Source organism: Bos taurus, chromosome 21 (assembly GCF_002263795.3).
Source record: "Bos taurus isolate L1 Dominette 01449 registration number 42190680 breed Hereford chromosome 21, ARS-UCD2.0, whole genome shotgun sequence".
Classification (NCBI taxonomy): Eukaryota; Metazoa; Chordata; class Mammalia; order Artiodactyla; family Bovidae; genus Bos; species Bos taurus.
Genome location: NC_037348.1, coordinates 60386310 through 60412678, shown reverse-complemented (window position 1 = coordinate 60412678; position 26369 = coordinate 60386310). Strand labels below are relative to the sequence as shown.

Below are 26369 nucleotides of genomic sequence, written 5' to 3'. Positions count from 1 at the left end.
CAGCACAGCTGGCCAAGCACAGCTCTTTGGAGACAGGCAAGTGGGGCGGCCCCTCGTCTCTCCCCCTCACTTCTTGCCAGTCCAGTCTGCCCAGGACTCCAACTGGATCATCAACGCCTCTCAGCACTGACAACACTTACTTCCCCTCAAGAAATCAGAGCACAGCTTGACGGCAATTTTCATGGAAATTTTAATAGAAGAGTATGAGACTCACTCTTAATTTCTAAAATCCAAAGGTCAGAGTTACTAAAAGTCCTTCTAGACTGAATGTCCGTGTCCCCTCAAAATTCCTATGCTGACATATAACCTAACTCCCAAAGGGATGGTGTTAGGAGGTGGGGCCTTTGGGAGGTGATCAGGTCGTGAGGGTGGACCCCTAATAAATGGGATTAGTGCCCTTAACCAAAGGGGCCCCAAAAGTGGGAACACGGCTGTCTGTGAAGCAGGAGTGGGCCTCACCACAGAGCGTATCTGCTACAGACTTGATCTTGGACTTCTGCCTTCCACAACTGTGAGAAATCTACATCCACTGTTTATAAGCCACTCAGTCTACGGCATTTTGTTACAGCAGCTGGAACAGATGAACGCACAGACTTACTGCTGTTCAAAATAACCACTCACATGCAGTATCCCTGGGTTGGCATTTTATTTAAAAAAAAAAAACAAAACACAACCCCAAACCCCGGTTATCTTATTTTCTTCCTTGCCCATCAGTTTTCTTAACAGAATGAGTCATGAAAAACTGGGGGGGGGGTAGGGGGGGATGGTATATTATCTTTACAGACTGACGTATTTGTGGAGGACCCGTGATGAATAACAATGATTCAAAAGCTCCCAGGTTTACTCCTGAATCAGGCAAAGAGCAAAGGACAAAACAAGAAGGAATTTTGTTTACAACAATCTCGTAATGCAACATTGATTATGACAGTACAGTGTTTACGATTATGTTCGAGATAGGATCTTCCTTGCCCAAACACCAGACACACTAAAATCACTTGGCTGCTTACAAACTGGAGGAGCCAGCGCAAGCAGCCATCTGAAGACTGGGAACCTGAACGGGTCAGGCTTCTCTGGTGGTGAGACGCTGACACCAGCGGCCCCTCGCCCGGGCCGCCTTCCCTCACTTCGAGTCCTGGTCTTTTGTGTCATCTAAGAGGGCGGAGCGGATCCCCAGCTTTTTCAGTTCTTCTACCAGGTCCCCGTTCTGGTGCATCTGCAGGAGAATGTCACAGCCCCCCACGAACTCGCCGTTAAGGTACACTTGCGGGATGGTGGGCCAGTTGGAGTAGTCTTTAATGCCTACGGGGAAAGAACATGGAGGGTCATTGGAATGAGCAAAGATGAACCTGCATGATGACATGTCTCCCTGCTCTGAGCAGAACACCCCGTGTCCCTCCCTTGCTCCCCATCCCTGGGGACAGCATAAGCTTTAGAGTCCAGTGAACTTCTGTTTAAACCTTGACTCTTTGGGACTTGCCTGAAGGTCCAGTGGCTAAGACTCTGAGCTCTCAAGGCAGAGGGCCAGGGTTCAAGGGTTGCCACACGCTGCAACTAAGACCCAGCACAGCCAAATAAATAACAAAACAAACAAACAAAAAAACCCTGACTCTTCCAATTATAAATAAACTGAGAGGCCTCCATCCTGTTTCTACCTTCATCCCACAAAGTTTTTACGAGAATCAGGTAAGGAAAACTCTCATAAATGACCTGACTCACAATTGACCCTGGATAATGGCAGAGTACTTGATTAGTTAATGCAAGTTACACAAGACACACAGGTGATATTCCCCGTGCTTGTGCCAGCCACATTGCAAAATAAAAAGAGAAATGCCACAACTTCAATTCCAAATGGACGACTGAGCGTGGGCCCATCACAGTGACTCACTGGCAGACTGGGCAGCCCCCACCTAGAGTTCTTCATGCCTGTCTTGATTGGTGAAGCAAGACACTGAGTCACTGGTTTTTATCTTGAATGATTCTCTTAACCGAGCAAAAATCCATCTCCTATGTCTATAGACTGTGGCTCTGGCCCTATTCCGCCCCTCAGATGGGACAGCTGAGCTGGTTCAGCCCAGAACTCGTCGGGACTGAGGAAAATGAAGGGAAGGCCCAGGGCTCACAAAGGCCCGTGCCCTGGGCCAGGCGCAGGGCCACAGGCCAAGGGAGACCCCCTCCCCGCACTAACAGACAAGGACGGTGGCTCCAAGGACACAGCGAGATGACACGCCTCCTGGGACAGGGCAACCATCTGACGATTCTGTTCAGAGTTGGGCCATGAGGGCGATGGTTACGAAAGAAATGTGGTTTCAATCTTAAGACATTAAAGAAAACAAAAAAAAAAAAACCTTTTCTGAGTTCCTCATCTTTTAATTTCTTTTTGACTCAGAGCCTGAGATTGAAGTGTACTTTTTTAAACATACAAATAAATGAAACAGAAAAGTCAACAGATTCTTCAAGCAAAAGATCGTATTAGGCAAATTTTAGAAATCGGTCAAGTGGTGGTTTTATGTAAACAAACAATACAAAACCTTCTGCTTGATGCCCCGTCGTTTATTATCAGATGTGTCTGACCAAGTACGATGGCCAATAGGAGTTATTTTACAAATAACAGTCCCAAGATACCCTATGTTTTTCTCTTTTAAGTCACTGCCTCCTAAAAAAAAAAAAACCAGCAACTTTGCTCACCAGGACAGCGCTAGAAGGTTGCCACTGGAGAGTTTTATCTTTCTTCTGCAGACAGACTTCAAGGATGAAGAAATGGTTACAACATTATAGGCTCTGAAAAGTTCCCTTCGAAGCCACTCTGGGTTTCTGTTTTTTAAAAAAAAAGTCAGCTGGAGGTTTGGAGATTATCAATAAAGGGCAAATTCCACGAACCATCAGAATGTCTTCATACTGGAATACTCTGAAGAATTCAGGTTGTTCATTGCTCTGATGCTTGGTACTACATAAATAATTACTTAGCATTAAGTTGTGTGTTTGGGATTTTTTTAAAAAAAACTCTATTCTCAAACACAAAGAGACTATCAGAATTTACTTATGTTTCCAATAATTCATTTTTTTTATTTATGACGGGGAGGATTAGGAATCGTTTAACATGAACTTTTTACCTCTTCTAAACTTTCTTAAACATCTTTTACATTTATGTACACAAACCATTTATCTGCACAACACTATGAGTTTTTTCCCCCAATTAATAATACGTGCATTAAGCTTTCCATAGCAATAAATATGCACTGATTCTTTTGGTGAACGCCTGTAATTTTTTTTTTTTTTGCCGTGCCTCGCAGCACGCAGGATCTGTTTCCCGACCAGGAATTGAACCCAGGCCCCCTACACTGGGAGTGTAGTCTTAAATCACTTGACCGTCAGGGAAGTCCCAGTGCCTACAATTTTTGAAACACTCCAAAGGTGAAAAAGTTTGCCATCTGAAGGCCACCCACAACCACATGTTTAACCCTAAAAAGTATGATGTTTTAAAATATAACCTTTGTTGAGTAAAAGAATGATTTGCTTTCATCAGTTGTGTTTATGCTCAACCATGGTTGTACCATGCTCAGCCACAGCATCAGGCTTGTCCCAGTCACTGAAGATCATGTTGCTGCAGACCATGCAGCCCAACGGCCAGGAAGGAAGGGAATCCACTCTTACCACCAAAACTGCCAAAACAAGCGGGCTTTTGGCCCACCCTGAATATCCAACACAGTCACGTGCAAGGGAGACTGATTCCTTGCAAACCCCGTGGCCCGTGACTGTCCTGATCACTTACACTTCAAGAACGTAGGAGAACCCACCTCAGAGCACAGGATGGCACTGTGACAGCCCCCACCTCAGAGCACAGGATGGCACTGTGGGATTCTCCAGGCAAGAACACTGGAGTGGGTTGCCATTTCCTTCTCCAATGCATGAAAGTGAAAAGTGAAAGTGAAGTCGCTCAGTCGTGTCTGACTCTTAGCAACCCCATGGATTGCAGCCCACCAGGCTCCTCCGTCCATGGGATTTTCCAGGCAAGAGTACTGCAGTGGGGTGCCACTGCCTTCTCCGACAGTGCTGACAGTTTATCATAATTAAACTTACCTGCTTCTTTCATTTTTAGATTATCAAGTGCTGTTGGTAGCTGATGTCAAAGCAAAGCTCTGACATCTTTCCTAAAAACGATGCCATTTTCCATGTTTTAAAAAGTCTGATTACAAGTTTAAATATTAAAGGAAATACCCAACTGCTTCTTAGAGAGTGAAGTGAGAAACTCCCAAAAACAAAACACTATAAATCATAAATTGGAAACTAAAATTCTATGAAGTCACAATCAAGTATGGCTAATTTTTCTCACCCTTTAAATTTTCAGTGACTACAATGTAAGTGTGAATATTTGTGTAGTTCTTGCATCTATTGCTTGGAATAAACCAGAGAGCAATTCTTGAAAAATTAGAAAATCATAGCCAAGAATGAATCTTAATGATAACCATACTTTATAGATGATAAAATGTGATTCTGTTTGTGACAGAAAATGCTGAATGCAAAGTTACATAACAGGTAAAACCAGGACTGAGACTTAGGAGTCTCTTACAAAATCAGTTCTACATACACCCACTGCTCCACCAAAAATTTTAATATTCCAAAGTATCAAGTCAGAGGGGAGAAAACGTTCTAGAAAATTCCCTTCCAGAACTTTCAAAAGGTGCTTCTAAAATTCTTGACATTTCAGAACACTGGACGTCATTCCTGCTTTGGACAATCAACCATAGGAGCACCGTGATTGCAGTTTTCCTTTTTCCCGGTAGATTTTCAGGATGGGAGCTTCAGAGTCTGATGCAGTTTAATTCCAACTCTGCCAATTAGGGGACTCTACTCCTTGGTGAGGTGACGTCACGTCCTCTGGAGTCATGTAGTTCTCCATATTCCCTAACTTAAGAGTACTTAAGCACTTAAGCAGGTAGGACTGCTTGAGATAATGTGAGCTAAAAGCATCAAAAATAGCAGAGCTTCAGGAGAGGAAAAGTAAACCACAGTGCCAAGAAGGAACCAGGAGGAGGAACTGGCAACCCGCTCCAGTATTCCTGCCTGGGAAACTCCATGGACAGAGGCGTCTGGTGGGCTACAGTCCACAGGGTCACAAAGAGTGGGACACGACTGAACGACTGAACAGGCACACGAGAGGAACAAGGCTTTGGTTCAGGGGTCAGCCTGGCTGGCTGGCTTGTAGATACAGCCTCAGGTAAATCGCATCTCTTAGCCTTAAAATGGGAGTAACTCTGCCTCACAGATTTATTATGAAGATTAAATAAGTTAAAATTGGTGAAAGGAATTAAGCTCCCACAGTGCCAGGCGCCCTGTGGCTACCCTCTCCATGTCAGTATCCTCTACCCCATTCACAGTGATGCTCTTCTGACAACATATGCAGCAGAGAAAACAGAGGGAAAGAAAGCGGGGACACCAACGAAGCACTCCATGCAGCAATAAAAATACCATCTCCTGAGCTACGGCTTCCTGAGTTTCATACTCTTACATTTTTCACACTCTAATCTCGTTTCACCTTTACAGAGGTAGGTATAACTATCCTTATTCTACAGATGAACAAATAAGGGCTCTTAGGTTAAATAACGTAACCAGTGTCACAGAGCTAGCATATAGTGGAGCTAGAATTTGTGTCCCGGTGCCTGGGAGTCCAAAGGCCAGGTTCTTGACCACCAGAGGTGGCCTCTGGCCAGGGGCTGGCATCAGTTACTCCTGCCCACCTGTGAGCCCCACCTGCATGACACACAGATCTGCAATCCGTGGGACCGCGTCACATTTTGAACATTTATATACACACGTGGCATTAAGTCACAATTACCTTTTTGCAACCGGTTGCTGTTTAGTCACCAAGTCATGTCTGACTCTTTTTCGACCCCATGAACCGTAGCCTGCCAGGCTCCTCTGTCCATGAGATTTCCCAGGCAAGAATACTGGTGCAGGTCGCCATTTCCTTCTCCAGGGGATCGTCCCAATCCAGGGACTGAACCCGAGTCTCCTGCATTGGCAGGTGGATTCTTTACCACTGAGCCACCTTTTTGGCTAAACATTGTCTTTTCTTAGATTCAGTCAGATTAAATACCTTTAGATCTAATTAATTTTTTAACCATAGCTTAGTTTCCCATCACATGACACAGTTGCTTTCTTCAGTCTGCTGCTAAGAGACCAAGATCCTTTCTTGCCCACTTTTCATTACTACAAAGAAGCTGCACATCCTTACAGGAGTCTCCGAGTTCACAGGCAGGGGACGGTCTCTCCAGCCCAAGGGGTGGCAAACCACAGCCTTCGGGCCAAGTCCATTCCAATTCCTTGTTTTTATAAGTAAAGTTTTATTGGAACTCCGCCTCTCTCCTTTGTCTAGGCGTCGTCCCTAACTGCAGTACACTGTAACAGCAGAGCTGAACGGGTGCCAACAGAGACCACTGGGCACCCAAAGCCTAAAGTATTTACACTCTGGCTCTTCACAAAGGAAGCTTGTCAATCCCTGCTGTAGACTAAATACCCGAGAGTGAAACAGATGGGTCTTCAGGTCGGTTCACCTTCAACCTGCCCAGGTACTGAGAGTTTCTCCTCCAGAGGGTGGGCACACGTTATCTCCCTGTCTGCAGCATACAACCCGCCCTCCACAGACACATACGCACACTCCTGATCTGACTTCTTGCTAACATCATAGCTTTACTACGGCCTTAAAGTCCTGGACACTGGCGAGGCTGAGTGTATTTTCAAATGCTTAAGAACCATTCGACAAAGGATGATGGTTATTCATTCAACAGACACTGCTCTCTATGTGAAGAATACAAGAGTAATCTGAATAGGCAGAAATTCCAGTGTCCATAATGTTTTTACGAGCATGGAATAGAGTTTATGATAAAATGATAAAGAAAAGAAGCAGTTTTCATTGAGACACTCACTGAAAGCTCGCTTTGCACAAGTAACACACACAGTGCTCCGGGAGTCACAAAAGACACGTTCCCCGCTCTCAGGAGGGCAGAACGCTACATATAGACACGTGTGATCTCAACTCTACTAAAAAAAAAAAAAATAAAACTGTTAGAAGGTAGATCCAAATGTTAATAATAATGGTTTATGGTTTCCACCAGAATTACAGTGGATTTTCATTTGCTTTAGGTTTTCATCATTGTTTTCCAAGTTTCTCCCATGAGCACATGTTTCTTTTGCAACCGAAAGTAAAGACTAGTCTTTGTTAAGACCAGGGGTGGGATATAGGTCCCTATCCCTTTGGGTCCCCCACTGTGGTTGTCTTCGATGTGTGCTCCAGGTTTTAAAAAAGGAAAAAAAAAAAAAAAAACTTGAGGAAGGACAAAGTGTAAAGCTGCCTCACAGTCACCCTGGTTCCCTGGGTCTCAGGTCTCAGCCTGACACCTCTGGGCACCACACTCCCCGGACCCAGCGCCCAGAACCAGGAGACAGTGTCTGAGAGTCTTCCTCCAGCTTGGGCTCTTCTGGCACAAGAAAGCAGGAAAGGCCAGTTTTGCAGGAGTCCCTCTCCGGTTGTGCTTTTCATTCTGTCTGCCCTCTAGGGAAAGATTGAAGGCAGGAGGAAAAGGGGACGACAGAGGATGAGATGGTTGGATGGCATCACCGACTCGAAGGATATGAGTTTGAGCAAGCTCCGAGAGTTGGTGATGGACAGGGAAGCCTGGCGTGCTGCAGTCCGTGGGGTCGCAGAGTCCGACACGACTGAGCGACTGAACTGAACTGAACTCTCCTGTTACTAGAAGTGACCTTGGGTCTGGGAAAGGCGCACAGACATATCCTTGGCTGGCAAAAGCAAGCATCAGACAGCCTGTCAGTCTCTCACGATAAACTCAAAGCTATGGCAAGCAAAAAGATGGAGTCTTCAAGTTTCAAAGCCTCACCCAGGCTAAACTAATCCTCGCTGTGAAAACCTGCTTACACCGCTCTGCCCTAAGTCTGGAGGTTGAGACTTACACTAATGCTTACTTTTCTAGGCAACAAAAGACATGTATTATGTTCAATATACATGTAACACATTTACTAACGAAAGTAATGGTCTGATGAAGGTCAATGGTCAAGACATTTAAGGGTTAAATTCCTGTTGCTATGGTTTGAACACTTAAGAACAAAAGACTGAAAGTCAAACACAGAAGTGTTCTTAGCAAAAACATTCTCACTCCTGCTCTTACTTTAAGTTCACTGGCCAGACTGCAGAATGGCCTACCTCTGGTTATATTTAAAAACATTTTTTTTAAATTGAAGTACAGTTGATGCATAATGTTTCAGGTATAGAGCAAAGGGATTCAGTTATACCATCCACTGGTTATATTAAACAGGAGAACTGAAAGTCACAAACAGGAGGCTCTCAAAACTTTATGCTAAGCAAGATAACAACAACACAACTTTTTACTAAGGGCCATAGTGGCGAGGCAAGGTCCCAGCTGAGACTGCAGTTACTCCTATCTTATCTTATAAGCAGAGACACCCTGCTGCTGGATGAAGACTGTAGCTCACCCTGTATGTGAAAAAAGCCAGCCACTTGGTAGCATTCCAGTAGACCAGGAAGGCAAAAGGATCGTGGGCATAATTCATGGTAGTATTACTTTTTTTTATTTTTAGTCGCTCAGTTGAGTCCGACTCTTTGGGATCCCGTACCTTCTGGTAATGCTAAGCTGCCTTCACTCCTCATTTCCACCCACCAAAACCAAGAGTTCTATAGGGATTAGATAACGTGGGGAAAAACACTTTTAAAGTCATAAAGTGCTAATAATAAAACAGCTACCATTTAGTGGGTGCCTTTCCTGTGCCAGGTGAGATGACGGGCACTTTCTAAAAGTTTTCCTTTCTCTTTGTTCCTCACAAAAACTTTGGCACAGATGGTTTCATTATCCTCATAATATTGAAAGGGAAAATGCAGTTTTGTGACTTGCTTCAGGCTGCAGAATGGATTGGCCACAGGATTCTAACCTGAAGCCTTTCCCTGACACCAGCCTGTCTCGTCCATGTTGGAATGACGATGGTGGACAACTTCAAATGCAGAACAGCAAAATACAGAACGTGGCATGGAGACTACCACAGAACTTGGTACCTTAAAACTCTCTCTAGGACACTGTCACTAAACAACCTCAGGAAGACTCAGGGAGAACTCAGTCACTGAAAAGTCTAACTGGAATGCCACCCTTCAGCGGGTACAGGGACAGTCCCCCATTTCTCTGCCAACCCCATCCACCCCAGCCAAAGGGCAGGCCTGGTTTTCCAGGCAAGAATACTGGAATGCGTTGCCATTCCCTTCTCCAGTCCTCCTACTCAACGCACAGCAAACAGAAGAATGCAGGTAAGGTTCACAGCAGGAGACTCAACAGCAAAGCTGCTAATTAACTGTCAGGGCCCTCCTCCCTCCCTCCAGAGCCAGTGACAAGTCACAGACTCTGCAGACTGCCCCAGAACCTGACTGGCTCCTGGAGCTGCCAGCTTGAGTTAGCTAGGGCTCAGGAGTCATTCCTCATCCCGCTCCCCACAAACCTCTCTAAGATACCCTATCTCCCACAAATCCCCCCCATCCTTGAGTATCTGAACATGAATTTTCATGTCTTTTTCTCCCACAGCAGCAGACGTCAGCTAAATCCACTCCAAAAGCGGAGTCAAACCCCTCCTTGTAAGCAACGACAGAGAACGGTCCCTGACCACCCCCATCCCCTAGCCTTGAGGCACGACAGGCCAATCTCTGAACCCCCGAGCCTCAAAAAAGGGCAGCCTCGGCCCTCCCCGCACCATCAACAGTACCTGCCCCTTATTCACGGGACAGGACACTCCCTCAAATTGTCCCCAAGTGACTACTCCTTAGGGCCTCTGCCTGTATCCCTTTGCCCCACTTCCCCACTCCTGCAAAGCTGGGAGTCGGGCTGCTGACCATGTTCCTTGGACTCACCCGAAGAGAACTCGCCCTGAAACGCCTATTGCAGCTCACAGTGAGAATCGGAGAACAGCTAGGACTTAAACCCGCTGCACAGGCTGGCCCAGAGCCTCAGATCTTCAAAACCCAGTTTCAACTCGATCGTGCCCCTACTCTAGATGCTCTAATGCGGTGTGGAAACCCGTACCCTGACCGACCGCCCGACAGACCCTCGGCCCCGCAGAGCGGCCAAGGGAGGTCGCCCCCCAGCCCCGCCCGCAGCCAGCCCTGACCTTGCCGGAGCTGGGGGTCGTCCAGCACGTTGTAGGCCGCGTAGTCGCGGACGCCGTGCAGCCGCAGGATCTGCACCACGGCGTTGCTGAAGCCGCACTGGGGCTGCTCCGGAGTCCCCTTGAGGAAGACCACCACCTTGTCCTTCTTCACTAACGCGTCCAGGTGCTCCGACGAGCCGCTGCCGCCCGAGCCTGCCGCCCGCACGCCCGGGCCCCGGAGGCCGCCGCCTGCGCCGCGCCCCCAGCGGAGCAGAGCCGACGCCGCCGTCGCCGCCGCCCGGCCCAGGGACCCGCTCATCCCGGCACGTTGGCCGCAGCCCTAGACCGCCGGCGACCTGGGCTAGCCAGCCGGAGCCTTCCCGGGACCCGGCCCGCGGCGGCTCGGCCCGCCCCCCGGAAGCCCTCATTGGACCGGCTCCGAATAGCTCTCCATCATTGGAGAGCTCTGGCCCGCAATTACTTAATTCTACCAATCAGACTGCTCGTCCCGCCCCGACAGGGTGAAGGTGGTCTTTATGTCTGAGCCACCACCCACCCCCTTACCATTGGCCGTCGGCAACCGCTTCTTCAGTTGATTGGACAAAGTGGATGTCCATCAGTGTCACGACGTTCCGCGGTAAGGAGAGGTGAAACCAGAAAGACAACTTCCCTCCGAAGGGTAGACGGGCCTGCTGGGATACTGAGGGAGGACTGGGTCAGGCGCTGGGCGGGGTTTTCGCAGCTCCGCGGAACGCCGGGAAAGGGTCACGTCCAGATGAGGGATCCGGTTCCGGTGCAGACGGCGGCCTCGGCGTTGCCGCGGCAGTGCGGTTGGCCGGTACCTGGGTGGTGAGCTCGCGTTGTTGGAGGGGCTGGAGTTGTTCTCGGTCCTGTGTTGTCCGCTTAGGTGAGCTGCCGGAGCTTCCGTGAGGCCGCGGCGGGAGCGGGGACCGTGCGGGCCTCTAGCGGCCGGGCCGGGGTTACGAGATCGGGGCGCGCGGGGCTTGAGTCCCGGCCCTCCGGCTGTCCCGCTGCCCATGTAGGAGACCCAGACCATTTCTTGCGTCTGCACTTCGATTATTTCACTAAAATAGTTTTTGACTTTTAAAGTTCACGAGACGCTCTCGTCTGTGTGGTCGGGGCTTCGCTGACTTTCCCAGCCTACTTAAGCCCCTGGGCCTGGGCCCCAGGAAAGGTGTGTTGTATGGGAAACTTAAGAAAGGAATTGGTTCGTTCGAGAAACGTTTTCCGAGCAGCTGCTGCGTGCAAGGCACTGCGCCGGGGCGAGAAGTCCAGTGAGACCTGTGCCCAAAGGTTGACAAATGAGAGGCGGGCACAAAGCAATGTGGGATACAGGGGAGGGAAAGGAAGCCTCCCGAGGCCCACCGCTTTCTCCATTCTTCATTGTGCATGTCGCACCTTGTCGTGCATCATTAGCTTGCTTGTTGCCTTCCCTCCCAGACTTCGACTTCATTCACCGCTGCAGCTTCAGTATTGAAAACGGGTGCTCACGTTGGTGACAAGAGTGACCGCCGAAGAGCGGGGCTCCGTGAAATCGCCGCGTGATCTGTAGTCTCGGCGTCGCACTGGGTTGATGGTACCCTGGAGCATCCCAGACTTGCAGAGAAAGCATCCTCCAGAGGAAGCTGAGGCATGACTGCTCGAGGGCCGGCAGTGCCATGTGCAATTTTCCTCTGATAGTTCCCAGTGCTGTTGCCACGGCGATGGTGGCTGTGCCATGCCATTGTCTATCAACCGACAGGAAGAGAAAACTGGCAGTCAGATATTGTTTAACAGACGAAGTGGTTTCTGTTGGACACTTAAGTACTGCTAACAAATTACCTTTCTTTTCCTTTCTTTTTTTTTTTTAGAAAAAAACCCTAAATGTTTTAAAAGGGTGGCTGGAGGTGACCTCGTTCTGCATTCAAGGTTAAAAATCTGAAAATTAGAATATGTGCTCTCAGCAAGAGTATCTTCTAAATAATCATTCAGCATGAAACTTGAGCCCCATAAGCTGAAAATTACACTCAAGACTTTCCTGAGAAATGCTCCCCAGTGACATATTTATTTAACCCCCCTTCGATGGTATTGATGTTTAGTACTTTACTAATGTGGGATCCACGATTGATCAGCTTCTTAAAGAATCCTTTTTTTCTCCCCCAGAGTCATTGATTCCAGGTAAATCAGAGGAACAGACATCATGAACAGAAATAATACAGGAAGTGATGTGATGCCGAAGTTTAACTGTTGTTCCAGAAGTCCAGCATCTGTGGCTCATAACTTTAGGAACTGTATCATTTGCAAGGTCACCTAACTTTTACTCATATTGGGTTGGCCAGAAAGTTCACTCAGTTTTCCTGTAAGCTGAGAGAACCCGCACGGACTTTTTGGCCAACCCAATACAGTAAGTTTTGTTTGTTTGTTTTTGTTTTTTTTTAAATAAATATTGACAGTTTGTTCCAGAAAACCTAAATTGTAAATTGCCTACTCTAAGCTGCCTGATTCTCTGCTTGTGTTCACTGGAATAGGGAGAAGAATTTGCAAACTGATTATGTGAGGGTCCGAAATGTAAAACCGAGCCGTGGGGAGTAGCCTGTTTTTTGCCTGGTGTGTAATATCGGCTTTGCCTGTTACAACTGACAGACATTTTATTAAGTTGAGAATATAGCTGTCATTAAAGACTAAGAATAATCCTTGAGCAGGAAGAATATGAACCCTATGTTTTCCAAAATTACGATAGAGTTGCTGGTTACAGTCAAGTATGGTGAGACCGTCCGTGAAAGGCAAGGACATGGAAAAGCAAGTGGGAGTTCTTTCCAAGAGCTAGGTGGGGTGGCTTTGATAGGATGATGAAGGGAGAGAGATCACCTATCCAGACCAAAGAAATTGAAGCAATACACCTAAATGTAAGTTTTTAATAAAGTAACCTAAAGTATAAAATGTTGTATGTGTTGAATATATTCCTTTCTGTCTTTCACTTAAAACCACTCATCAGGTGTTGGCACCAAACATCAGTGATTTAAAGAATCAAAGAAAATCGTATTCAAAATATTTCCTCCAAAGCACCAGCCTCTTGTATATAATTTGGCATCTGAATTATCAGCTTTCTCACTAGAGACTATAGTGAACCTATGACAAAAATACACTTCTTAAACAGTTGTAAGGAGTTTGCATTTGTATGCACGTGCATTTGGGTGTTCTGAACGGGGACGTCACCCTCTGTCCGTTTGTGATCTCTCCCTTGTGGACATTAACAGGGAGGTGGGAGTGGGAAGTACAGAAAACTTAGGAGAATCCTGGGATTTGGGTCACAAAGTGTAATTTGATCCCAAACTAAATAATCTACTATGTAAACATGCTGACTCAGGCATCCTAAAAATGTTTTTCTTCCCGATGGTTATTTATAGATAAGGTTTTACTATATTTAGTAAAATGTCTCCTTTCTACCGACTCCAAAAGCAAATGCACCGGTTGAACCCATAGTTAAAACCTTACAAATTTGACATCGTTTCTTCCTATATATCAGCCCTAAAGAAAAAGGATTACCCAGCCTAAAGGTGGAACTTTATTTGAACACTTGGCGTGTTAGTGTTTTCATACCATATCTTCAGTCCTGAGGTTCATGCTGCCTTCTGACAGGGTGTAGTTATTTTGTAGAGGATACATGACCCAGAAATGTCCAGTAGGTCTGAGCTGGCCAGAGCATTCTGTGTCATTTTAATGGAAAAGTGGCTGCTTGTGTTGCAGGATGGTTGGGGCCCCCAGACATTCCTGAGCTAGAATAGCATTCAAGACCCAGATTTCCACGGACCTGAGCCAGAACCTGGGAACTTTCTCCGTGATGACCTTAGCTCTTGAGTCATTTTAGAGCATCACTGCGATCCTGGAATTAACTTGATTCCCTAAAAATTATGTGTGAGAAAAATGTGTGGCAGTGCCCAGCCTCCCAAGAGGAGTTTTGCTCACTCGTAAGGCAAAGATAGAAATGCCTTTGCAACCTTTACTACCTCTATCTGACAAGACAGCTGGGTTTATAAATACTTCTCTGGCCATGGGAGTGGCCTCAGTTTTGCTAATCGCAGTTTCTCACATCATGTGGGCTCAGCTTAGAGGCAGGAAAGGAGGCTTTCTTCAGGCACCCCCTTCTCTGCCGCAAAGGTAATGCTCTCCATCTGGGTAAAATGAAGAAAAATGCTGTAAACTGAGTTAGTTCAGTCTAAAGCAAACGGAGATTCAAGTGAAAATGAATCCTTGAAGAAGCTTTTATGAAAGCTTGGGTGTCACAGCAGAACCTGATTCTGTTCTGGGATTGGGATGTAGAGTGTGGGGTCTGGCTTCTAGTCCTGAGCATCTTGTACGAGCTTATTGGGATTGTCCCTGGAATTGCCCACCCCTCACATCTTCCCCCTTCCTTGATTTGTGATAAATATATTTATGACATTGGCAAAGTTCAGTTCAGTTGCTCAGTTGTGTCTAACTCTTTGCAACCCCATGGACTGCTGCACGCCAGGCCTCCTTGTCCATCACCAACTTCTGGAGTTTACCCAAACATGTCCATTGAGTCGGTGATGCCATCCAACCATCTCATCCTCTGTCATCCCCTTCTCTTCCCACCTTCAATCTTTCCCAGCATCAGGGTCTTTTCCAGTGAGTCAGCTCTTCACATCAGGTGGCCAAAGTACTGGAGTTTCAGCTTCAACATCAGTCCTTTCAATGAACACTCAGGACTGATCTCCTTTAGGATGGACTGATTGGATCTCCTTGCAGTCCAAGGAATTCTCAAGAGTCTTCTCCAACACCACAGTTCAAAAGCATCAATTCTTCTGCACTCAGCTTTCTGTATAGTCCAACTCACATCCATACACGACCACTGGAAAAACCATAGCCTTGACTAGATGGACCTTTGTTGGCAAAGTAATGTCTCTGCTTTTGAATATGCTATCTAGGTTGGCCATAACTTTCCTTCCAAGGAGTAAGCGTCTTTTAATTTCATGGCTGCAGTCACCATCTGCAGTGATTTTGGAGCCCCCCAAAATAAAGTCTGACACTGTTTCCACTGTTTCCCCATCTATTTGCCATGAAGTGATGGGACTGGATGCCACGATCTTAGTTTCCTGAATGTTGAGCTTTGTTGTTTCATTTTTAGTTCACTTTTTATTTAATCAAATCTAGATATGCATATAGATTAAAGAACCAAGTAGGTTTTATAAGCTTTTTCATTAGGTGATAACTTTCATCTCTTAGTCAATTTCCTTGGTGCTTATCCCTATATAAAGAACTTGTATACTTAGCTACTTTCTTAACTTTCAATGTTCAGGTGTTTGTTGCCCTCCCACTAAGAAAGATGAGGATTTAACTTCCTCCACGTATGCATATCTCTTCCCATTACTTTCTCATTCAGTTGTCTCATAACTGGTTAGATCAGTATTTCATGTATTGTTTTGTTCAGTTGCCCAGTTGGGTTCAACTCTTTGTGATCCCATGGACTGCAGCACTCCAGGCCTCCAACAAGATCGTTATTAGCACCAAAGAAAACACACCTGTTGTGCAAGGGGAAGACATGGCCTACTACATGGCCCTACATGTCAGTAGCATTTATCTAGTCATAATAACATGAAAGAGAGTAAAAGAGCTGGCCTAAAACTGAATGTTTGAGCTTTAAGCCAACTTTTTCACTCTCACTTTCATCAAGAGGCTCTTTAGTTCTTCTTCCCTTTCTGCCACAAGGGTGGTGTCTTTATACAAGGACTGGAGAGTTTTAATGAATTTCTTTGCGTTCTATTCCTCTGCTATTAGACATTTACCCCCAAAATACTGTTGTGTGTGTGTAGCACGACAAACAGGTTTTGTGCACAGGAATTCATTTGAAACTTGCCTTAGACCTGGATAATTGTTCTCGGGCATTTGGGCTCCTAAATTCTCTTTTCACTCTTTGTTAGTAACATCTTTTTGACAAACTTGAGCACTTCGGGTTCATAAGTTTGTTTTGTTTTACCTTCATAAGCATTTTAAAAAATTTTAATTCAGAATTATAACAAATTCAGTAAGTCTAACAAAATTAAATATTCCTGAATTATCTCCAGGATATGAGTATGTATTGGACACAAATGTGATTTTTATGCTTTTTGAAACTAAAATGACAATAATTTCAGTGCAAAACTCCGATTAAAAAAATAACCCATAGTTTTTCACTTCTGAAAGTTGTTCCCCTTTAGCCCTATGCTCCTCTCTGAGTGAGGACTGAACTCCCTGGCTACACATAGGCCTTTAAAATCAGACATCTGCTGGACTTTTGTCTATTCAGAACCTTATTTCATTTCGAGGGAAAGAACCCAAATGATATCTCCTATAAGGTCATATTAAAAATTAAAAGTTAATCATAAAGCGTGCTAAGACTTGAGTAAAGGTGATAAAAGAATTGAATTCTGCTTAGCTGTTTAGTGAAACATTTTAATGTTTTGTGTTATGTTTCTTTATTAACAGGTAGATTCCATAACTCAAACTGTTACTATGTTCCAGAGACTTCTGAGAAGGTGCCTAGACCACAGAATTTCAGCAGCAAGGAGCCAGGGCTGTTGTGTGTTGCGCATTAGGACGATTTATCTGTTGGCAGGAGTCTGTGTCTCCCTCTGATAATCTCTGAGCTCGCAGCCAGACGAACACTGAGAAAATTTTATTGTTTTCCTTTGAATGATGACTAAGATATATTACCAAGGCCATAACTACTCTTTATGTTGAGTCAGAATTTCACTTCATACTTCAGCCTTTGGGCCTTAATAATTACATGCTTCAGAGTTAAATCTTGCTCTCCTGGGCATCCATAGCTCTAGCCTCCTTCACCAGAGTAGCTAGCAAAGGACCCTTGTTTCTCAGAGTAGGGGAGTGGTTTGGAAGTGGGATGACATTAACTGTTTATTTTCCTTTTGCAGGAAAAATAATGATTTTAAATAATATTTTTTCTACTCTTCTTGCCAGAAAAATTAGCCACTTGCTAATTCTAAACTTGACAGTTTTTGAAAGTGTAACCTACTGAGATAGAATTAATTTGATAACAAATTTCCGTGAGCCAGAGTTTTAGAGCTTTAATAAAAAGACTATATTATTAACCAATTACACTTTGTAGAAAAATAATATAATAAAGAAGGGGGGAGCATTTTGCATAGGCTGCACTTACAAAATTGGGTCACCAAGAGAATTTTGTATTAAAACTTGGAGGAGGGCTTCCCTGGTGGCTCAGTGATAAAGAATCTGCCTGCCAGTGCAGGAGACAGGGATACCATCCCTCATTCGGAAGATCCCACAAAGCTCATAGCAGCTAAAGCCAGGCTCCACCAACTACTGAAGCCTGAGCGCCCTAGAGCCCGTGCCCCGCAACAAGAGAAGCCACCACAAACAGAAGCCCAAGCACCCCAACTGGGAGTAGCCCCCCTCTCCACAACCAGAGAAAAGCACTAGAAACACCAAAGACCCAGCAGAGCCAAAAATTAAGTAAATAAAAATTATTAAAAAAAATAATAAAGCCCTGAGGAGAAGGTGACATATTTCCAAGCCTTCTCCCCTCTCCAGACATCCAGATCTGCACCCGGTGTAACTCCAAGCCTGTATGCCAGGCCAGCGGCTGAGCTGTCGCCTTGTCCATCTCTTCCTACTGTGCAGCTGCGGCCCGGGGGGTTCACCCATACTGCACAACTCTCAGAATCATTCTATTCTTTGAGAAACTTGGAGCATTTCATACCGAGTCTTGGCCTTACCCCACAAGGCAGGTAGGGGGCACTAGTCTTCCTTAGGAAGCAGGGCAGCAAAAGCCAGTAAGTGCTGTCCCTGTCAGGGCACGGGAGTGTGGGAGCTGCCAGATTCTGGGAAGAGGCTGTTGGTTCCTTTCCAAGACTTGTGCGTATTTTAGGGAACAGTATACTTGCTTAGTTTTCTAATATTACAGCCACAACAGATTAGAAGTAAATTTAAAAGGTTAACACTAAACGCAGGAAGAACCCATGACTAACAGGAGATTTTTAAAAACTGAGAAGCAGATATTTGGGGATTTTTCTCTTTTTTGGACAGCTGCATTCTGGAAGCATTGGGTGTAAGCGGAGGTTCATGGTCCTCGCGTGTCACAATTCCTTGAGCGTTAGAGCCCCTGTGTGGTAATTCCAAGTCACCCAGACAAGAAAATGGTATTCCGTGTACTTCGGTTAAGAAGTCAAGGAAACGTAGTGTATGTTAGATTGCCAACAAAAAGTATACAGACTCATGGTCTAAGTGAAGTCGCTCAATCGTGTCCTAATCTTTGCGACCCCATGTACTGTAGCCCACCAGGCTCCTCCGTCCATGGGATTTTCCAGGCAAGAATACTGGAGTGGGTTGCCATTTCCTTCTCCAGGAGATCTTCCCGACCCAGGGATTAAACCCAGGTCTCCTGCATTGTAGGCAGACGCTTTACCATTTGAGCCACCAGGGAAGACATGGTCTAAGTAGGTTGTGTTAAAAAATAAATTTCAGAGGCATACTTTCTTCCCTCATTAATGCCAGAAAAACAGTGTTATTCTATTCCTGTTATATATCTCATATTAGTCCAGGATGAGCACCTTAAAATTACTTAATATGTTTAATTAGGTGGTGAGGTATTGAATTATATTGGCATAAAGTTGGGTTTTTCTAAACTGCAAATCACATGCTGGGCTTAAGAGCTCAGCTAGCCAGCCATCCATAAAGCACTTCCACAAATGCTGGATACACCATTAGAGGCATCAAAGGACAGAACCACTTCACTGCCCTCCCACCCAGCCCGATTCCTCTACTTTTGCAGACCAGAACCTTTCAGGGCTTTTTGATGTATCACAGTTTAATTTTATGCCCCTCCCACCCCAACAGACCTTCAGCTTCTAGTCCAGTGGAACTCTTTCCCACCCTGGTCCTTCTGTGTGCACAACACATACTTCTAGAATGGAGAACACGTGACATTGTAAACAACGTAGAGCAGTATCTCAGATCCCCGGATCCACAGATGCCAGAGGAGGGGCAGAACCAGTAGCGTAGAGCTCGTGCTAAGCAGGACACAGAGGAGTAGGACACGCCCACTCCCCAGGACCTCAGCCTTACAGCAAGAATCTCACCAGCAGGGGGTGGGGCTGCCTGGCCCAGCACAGCAGGGCCTCAGAGAGAGTAGAGGCGGTGGTGTTTGAACTGAGTGTTGACAAAGGGTAGAGAGCTGCTATTTAAAAGAGAAGGACATTCCAGGGAGAGGAAACTGGCAAGGCAAAGGCCCAGGTGGGGGCCAGGGTGCTTCTCTAGAAGACGTGCCGGCAAGTGAGTGTAGCTGGGGGTTAGGATTTTGTCCTTGGGATGACAGAAGGTCATAGCTAGGGTGTCCGCTGCAGAGTTCTCGAGAAATGAGCCTGGTACTTGAAGTCACAGGCAAATTTGGCCTTGGAATACGGAATGAAGCAGGGCAAAGACTAATAGAGTTTTGCCAAGAAAATGCACTGGTCATAGCAAACACCCTCTTCCAACAACACAAGAGAAGACTCTATACATGGACATCACCAGATGGTCAACACCAAAATCAGATTGATTATATGCTTTGCACCCAAAGATGGAGAAGCTCTATACAGTCAGCAAAAACAAGACCAGGAGCTGACTGTGGCTCAGACCATGAACTCCTTATTGCCAAATTCAGACTTAAATTGAAGAAAGTAGGGAAAACCACTAGACCATTCAGGTATGACCTAAATCAAATCCCTTATGATTATACAGTGGAAGTGAGAAATAGATTTAAGGGCCTAGATCTGATAGATAGAGTGCCTGATGAACTATAGAATGAGGTTCGTGACATTGTACAGGAGACAGGGATCAAGACCATCCCCATGGAAAAGAAATGCAAAAAAGCAAAATGGCTGTCTTAGGAGGCCTTACAAATAGCTGTGAAAAGAAGAGAAGCGAAAAGCAAAGGAGAAAAGGAAAGATATAGACATCTGAATGCAGAATTCCAAAGAATAGCAAGAAGAGATAAGAAAGCCTTCTTCAGCGATCAGTGCAAAGAAATAGAGGAAAACAACAGAATGGGAAAGACTAGAGATCTCTTCAAGAAAATCAGAGATACCAAAGGAACATTTCATGCAAAGATGGGCTCGATAAAGGACAGAAATGGTATGGACCTAACAGAAGCAGAAGATATTAAGAAGAGATGGCAAGAATACACAGAAGAACTGCACAAAAAAGATCTTCACGACCCAGATAATCACGACGGTGTGATCACTGACCTAGAGCCAGACATCCTGGAATGTGAAGTCAAGTGGGCCTTAGAAAGCATCACTACGATCAAAGCTAGCGGAGGTGATAGAATTCCAGTTGAGCTATTCCAAATCCTGAAAGATGATGCTGTGAAAGTGCTGCACTCAATATGCCAGCAAATTTGGACAACTCAGCAGTGGCCACAGGACTGGAAAAGGTCAGTTTTCATTCCAATCCCAAAGAAAGGCAATGCCAAAGAATGCTCAAACTACCACACATTCGCACTCATCTCACACGCTAGTAAAGTAATGCTCAAAATTCTCCAAGCCAGGCTTCAGCAATATGTGAACCGTGAACTTCCTGATGTTCAAGCTGGTTTTAGAAAAGGCAGAGGAACCAGAGATCAAATTGCCCACATCTGCTGGATCATGGAAGAAGCAAGAGAGTTCCAGAAAAACATCTATTTCTGCCTTATTGACTATGCCAAAGCCTTTGACTGTGTGGATCACAATAAACTGTGGAAAATTCTGAAAGAGATGGGAATACCAGACCACCTGACCTGCCTCTTGAGAAATCTGTATGCAGGTCAGGAAGCAACAGTTAGAACTGGACATGGAACAACAGACTGGTTCCAAATAGGAAAAGGAGTACGTCAAGGCTGTATATTGTCACCCTGTTTATTTAACTGATATGCAGAGTACATCATGAGAAACGCTGGACTGGAAGAAACACAAGCTGGAATCAAGATTGCCGGGAGAAATATCAATAACCTCAGATAGACAGATGACACCACCCTTATGGCAGAAAGTGAAGAGGAACTAAAAAGCCTCTTGATGAAAGTGAAAGTGGAGAGTGAAAAAGTTGGCTTAAAGCTCAACATTCAGAAAATGAAGATCATGGCATCCGGTCCCATCACTTCATGGGAAATAGATGGGGAAACAGTGGAAACAGCGTCAGACTTTATTTTTCTGGGCTCCAAAATCACTACAGATGGTGACTGCAGCCATGAAATTAAAAGACGCTTACTCCTTGGAAGGAAAGTTATGACCAACCTAGATAGCATATTCAAAAGCAGAAACATTACTTTGCCAACAAAGTTTCGTCTAGTAAAGGCTATGGTTTTTCCTGTGGTCATGTATGGATGTGAGAGTTGGACTGTGAAGAAGGCTGAGCGCCGAAGAATTGATGCTTTTGAACTGTGGTGTTGGAGAAGACTCTTGAGAGTCCCTTGGACTGCAAGGAGAGCCAATCAGTCCATTCTGAAGGAGATCAGCCCTGGGATTTCTTCGGAAGGAATGATGCTAAAGCTGAAAGTCCAGTACTTTGGCCACCTCATGCGAAGAGTTGACTCATTGGAAAAGACTCTGATGCTGGGAGGGATTGGGGGCAGGAGGAGAAGGGGATGACAGAGGATGAGATGGCTGGATGGCATCACTGACTCGATGGACATGAGTCTGAGTGAACTCCGGGAGTTGGTGATGGACAGGGAGGCCTGGCGTGCTGCGATTCATGGGGTTGCAAAGAGTCGGACACAACTGAGCGACTGATTTTATCTGAGGAATGTTGATGAACTGGAGGTGGCCCAGACTGACCGAGGGTGACTGGTCGAGACCACTGGAAGATGGAGCGGTTCTTGGGCTCTGCTTGTGTGCCGTGAGTGAAGGTCACCCGTGTAAGCCACATCCCACACTTTGAAGGCTGGGTTGGTGTCCTCTGGTGACTGGCTGGATGTGGGGAGGGGGCTGGGAAGAAGAGGCGGGACTCAGGCTTACCCCCAGGTTCTACCTTAGCCCTGGAGCTCCTCCTGGCTAGAGAACAAGAGGAACAGAGGAAGAAGGGTTGGAGGAGTGAGGCACAAGTACTTGCAGACATTCTGAGTCTGAGGAGTCTGAGGGGCATCTATCTAAGTCATTAGGTTATATCTGAAATACCGGGGGAAATTACTCAGATGATTGCCCCGGAAGGTCTGGATCTGATAATCAAAGAGATCTGGGGACTTCCCTGGTGGTCCAGTGGCTACCAGACTCCGCGCTCCCGATGCAGGGGGTCCAGGTTCCCCTGGGGACCTAGATCTTACACGCTGCAGCTGAGAGTTCACACCCCGCAACTAAGAAGTCTTGCATGCCACAACAAAGATCAGGATCCTGAGTGCTGCAACCAGGACTCAGTGCAGCCAAAGTAAGATATTACAAAGAGAAAGATTTGGGCAGAGAGAGCAAGAGAAAGGGGAAAACCAGCGATGCAAGCTGGGAGATGTATGCTGTTAGGGAAGGATAGGCCTGAAGACTAGAAAAGAGGCCAGAGGTGAAACAAGCTTCCTTCCAGGAGAGAGGCCCCATCAGGGCGGTCAGAGCGACAAGAGAGGCCAGGTAAGAACCTAGTGTCCCCTGGGTTTGGCAGTGGAGGTAAGTGTGACTGTGGGCTGAGCCATGGGGGGGCAGGGGGGCGGTGCGCGTGTTCCCCGACCTTGGGCAGCTCCCCAACCTCTGAGTCTCTGGAACACGAAGGAACCAAGCCAGGGAATTTCTAGAGTCTTCTGGCTGCTATTTGTGTCTGTGCACCTGTGTGTCAGGCTGTCTTAGAGTCTGTAAACTGAGCAGACAGGGTCTCGGCCTTTGCCCAGATTCACCAGTGACACAAATATTTCAGCTTGGATGATGAAACAGCCTTGATTGCTGAAGCCGGTGAACTAACGCCACTGGCGCTGCACCAGCAGGACCTGTAAATACCCAAGGACACAGGGTGTGTGCGCTGCTCTCTCTCCTGCCCGTTTACAGGGGCTGCTTCTGTCCCCCGAGTCCGGCTTTTGTAGAGCCAGGAGGTGTGCTTGGTGCCCCTTGCCGTTTTTCTCTGCAGACCATCTCGACAGCAGTAAAAAAAATTGAGTATTAAAGCTCTTTTAAGATCGTAGGCCAGGTGCTGGGCCTCATGCAGAGCAAGGACTTGAGGTGGTTGGTTTGAAAAGTGTTCGTTCAGCATGTGTCTGGGGCCAGTTCACAGCAGGATTCTAACATTTGATGGAAAGAGGCTTCTGCGGTGAAATGACCTTCACGGCTGGGAAAACATCAAGAGTTGTCATCAAGAGCAACAGGTTTCTTACAGGCATGTGGACCTGTTTGACCCAAGCCTCTGTCAGTCCAGGAGAGGGGCCAGCTGTGCCCCAGATGTGGGCTTCCCCCAGTAGAGCCCAGCCCGCTTGCATGGTGCTGATGGGGGAGGGGCACAAATGCCTGGCTGCTCTGAGTCAGGTGCAGGCCCCCGCCGCCCCTGCTTCCTGGGCATGCTGCCCATTACACTGCACCTCTAATACCACACGTTCAGGACAGCCAAGCCTGCCCAAAGCAAGGAGGGAACACTGCAGCAGAATTCAAAACCCTGTCTCCAGGGAGCAAAAACAAGAAAAGTTCTCTCTTCCTCCTTAGTGGAGATTCCTCCTTACCCACAGCTTCTTCCTGAGTCGGTCTCAGTCGTGAACTCTGATTGGCAAGGCTAGTCATGGGAGGATTCCATTTCCCATGACAGCACACACTTGCACAGAACCTCAAGTTCATAACACATTCCCATGGCCCTTATTCTCTGCAATCCTGAGGACAGCTCCTATGGGGAAGTCGGGACACAAAGCGGCCCCATTTTCTAGATGTGGAGACAGGGGAGGGGAGATGGCCCACCCTGGACCAGCCAGCCAGGGGATGCTGAGCCCGAGGTACCATGGCAGAAGATTTCCTTCCGTGAGCTTGCCCCTTTGCTATGCCTGCCCCCTCCCCACCCCTCTCCTTCTCCCTCCCTCTCCTGACCACCCCTGGGTTGGCAACACTGACATTCTCAAGGTTGCATTTAGGTTTCAAAACAAAACTGAACAAAGAAACCAGGTTCCTAGTGCTGTGCTGCCATTGTTCAGGCCAAAACAGTGAAGCTGGAAGGCTGAGCAGCAGTCAAGTCTGTTTACGAAGAGTAATCACACATCCCACCTGTTCAGCAACCAAGGAAATCGCTAAGCGTGGCTGTGACTTCCCTGGTACAGAGCGGTTCGGAGAACACAAAACCACAGTCATTATTAGAAATGATCTCAGCCAGCCCTGCGAGTTTCCCGGTACGTTTGAAGCTGAAGCTCTGATGTTTTTCTCACTGCAGCTAAGCAGTGTGACTGGAGGGTTTGGCCCTGCTGTTTGCACACGCTGATACACACACACACACATACACACACACACACACACACACAGAGCAGACCTCCAGGCTGGTTCTCTCCCTCTTGTAGCGCGTGCACTGTGCACAGGCTTTCTCTTCTGTTACTGAGGCTGGTGCTATTCTTTACAAAGTAATTTCTCATCAATAACGTGGACCCATAAGGAACTCATCACATTAGTGGGGCCAGAGCTGTAACATTTGGGGTTCAGTGTGGCTCTGTGTAAAAATATAACCTAAGAAACAGATTGGAATTCAATCATGACCAGAAAATGGCCCTCCACTATTGCTACCAGGCAGAGAGTAGGGGCAGTTATCCATAACAGTCGTGAGCTGAACCGTAAGAGTGGTTATTCATAACAGTACCTGGGTTGTAGCTCAGGGCAGCCTCATGACAGATGTGTTCCCTTGTTTGTAAAATTAGATAATAATAGCTACAGACTGGTTCCGAACAGGAAAAGGAGTACGTCAAAGCTGTATATTGTCACCCTGCTTATTTAACTTATATGCAGAGTACATCATGAGAAACACTGGGCTGGAAGAAGCACAAGCTGGAATCAAGATTGCCGGGAGAAATATCAATAACCTCAGATATGCAGATGACACCACTCTTATGGCAGAAAGTGAAGAAGAACTAAAGAGTCTCTTGATGAAAGTGAAAGAGGAGAGTGAAAAAGTTGGCTTAGAGCTCAACATTCAGAAAACTAAGATCATGGCATCTGGTCCCATCACTTCATGGTAAATAGATGGGGAAACAGTGGAAACAGTATCAGACTTTATTTTTCGGGGCTCCAAAATCACTGCAGATGGTGATTGCAGCCATGAAATTAAAAGACGCTTACTCCTTGGAAGGAAAGTTATGACCAAACTAGATAGCATATTCAAAAGCAGAGACATTACTTTGCCAACAAAGGTCCGTCTAGTCAAGGCTATGATTTTTCCTGTGGTCATGTATGGATATGAGAGTTGGACTGTGAAGAAAACTGAATGCCAAAGAATTGATGATTTTGAACTGTGGTGTTGGAGAAGACTCTTGAGAGTCCCTTGGACTGCAAGGAGATCCAACCAGTCCATCCTAAAGGAGATCAGTCCTGGGTGTTCTTTGGAAGGACTGATGCTAAAGCTGAAACTCCAATACTTTGGCCACCTCATGCGAAGAGTTGACTCATTGGAAAAGACCCTGATGCTGGGAGGGATTGGGGGCAGGAGGAGAAGGGGACGACAGAGGATGAGATGTCTGGATGGCATCACTGACTAGATGGACATGAGTTTAAGTGAACTCCAGGAGTTGGTGATGGACAGGGAGGCCTGGCGTGCTGCAACACGACTGAGCGACTGAACTGACTGACTGATCTTAGTGAAGTGAAGTCGCTCAGTCGTGTCCGACTCTTTGCAACCCCATGGACTGTAGCCCACCAGGCTCCTCTGTCCATGGGATTTTCCAGGCAAGAGTGCTGGAGTGGATTGGCATTTCCTTCTCCAGGGGATCTTCCCAACCCAGGAATTGAACCCGGGTCTCCTGCATTGCAGGCAGACGCTTTACCATCTGAGCCACCAGGGAATCCCTGACTGACCTTGATGAGGACTAAATGAGTTAATATAGGTATAAAGGTTTAGGACAGTGCTTGGCACGTAGTAATCCCTTAATAAATGCTAAATATTGTTACTGTTCTCCATCATTCAAGATGTAACTCACATCTCACCTTATCCACAACGCCCGGGGCCCAAACACGCGACCTTCACTCTTCTCTCCTGTTTCTGGATTCTTGTAAGAGTCGACTCTGAACCCTGCCATCAAGCAT

The 26369-nt window shown here is 46.4% G+C and overlaps 1 protein-coding gene and 2 non-coding genes across 3 annotated transcripts; 1 reads left to right on the top strand and 2 right to left on the bottom strand.

Moving 5' to 3' along the window:
* Nucleotides 1-622: 622 nt before the first annotated feature.
* GLRX5 (glutaredoxin 5) lies at nt 623-10545 on the bottom strand. Its single transcript, NM_001100303.1, is given in 2 exon segments — nt 623-1299; nt 10177-10545. Coding segments are annotated over 2 exon segments (477 nt in total). The 5' UTR covers nt 10475-10545; the 3' UTR covers nt 623-1120.
* A 1174-nt stretch (nt 10546-11719) lies between these two features.
* Nucleotides 11720-11993, top strand: LOC112443325 (small Cajal body-specific RNA 13). Its single transcript, XR_003031662.1, has one exon. It is a non-coding gene; the product is annotated as a small Cajal body-specific RNA 13 (non-coding RNA).
* A 14063-nt stretch (nt 11994-26056) lies between these two features.
* On the bottom strand, nt 26057-26128 carry TRNAC-GCA (transfer RNA cysteine (anticodon GCA)). The gene has a single exon. It is a non-coding gene; the product is annotated as a tRNA-Cys (tRNA).
* Nucleotides 26129-26369: the final 241 nt, after the last annotated feature.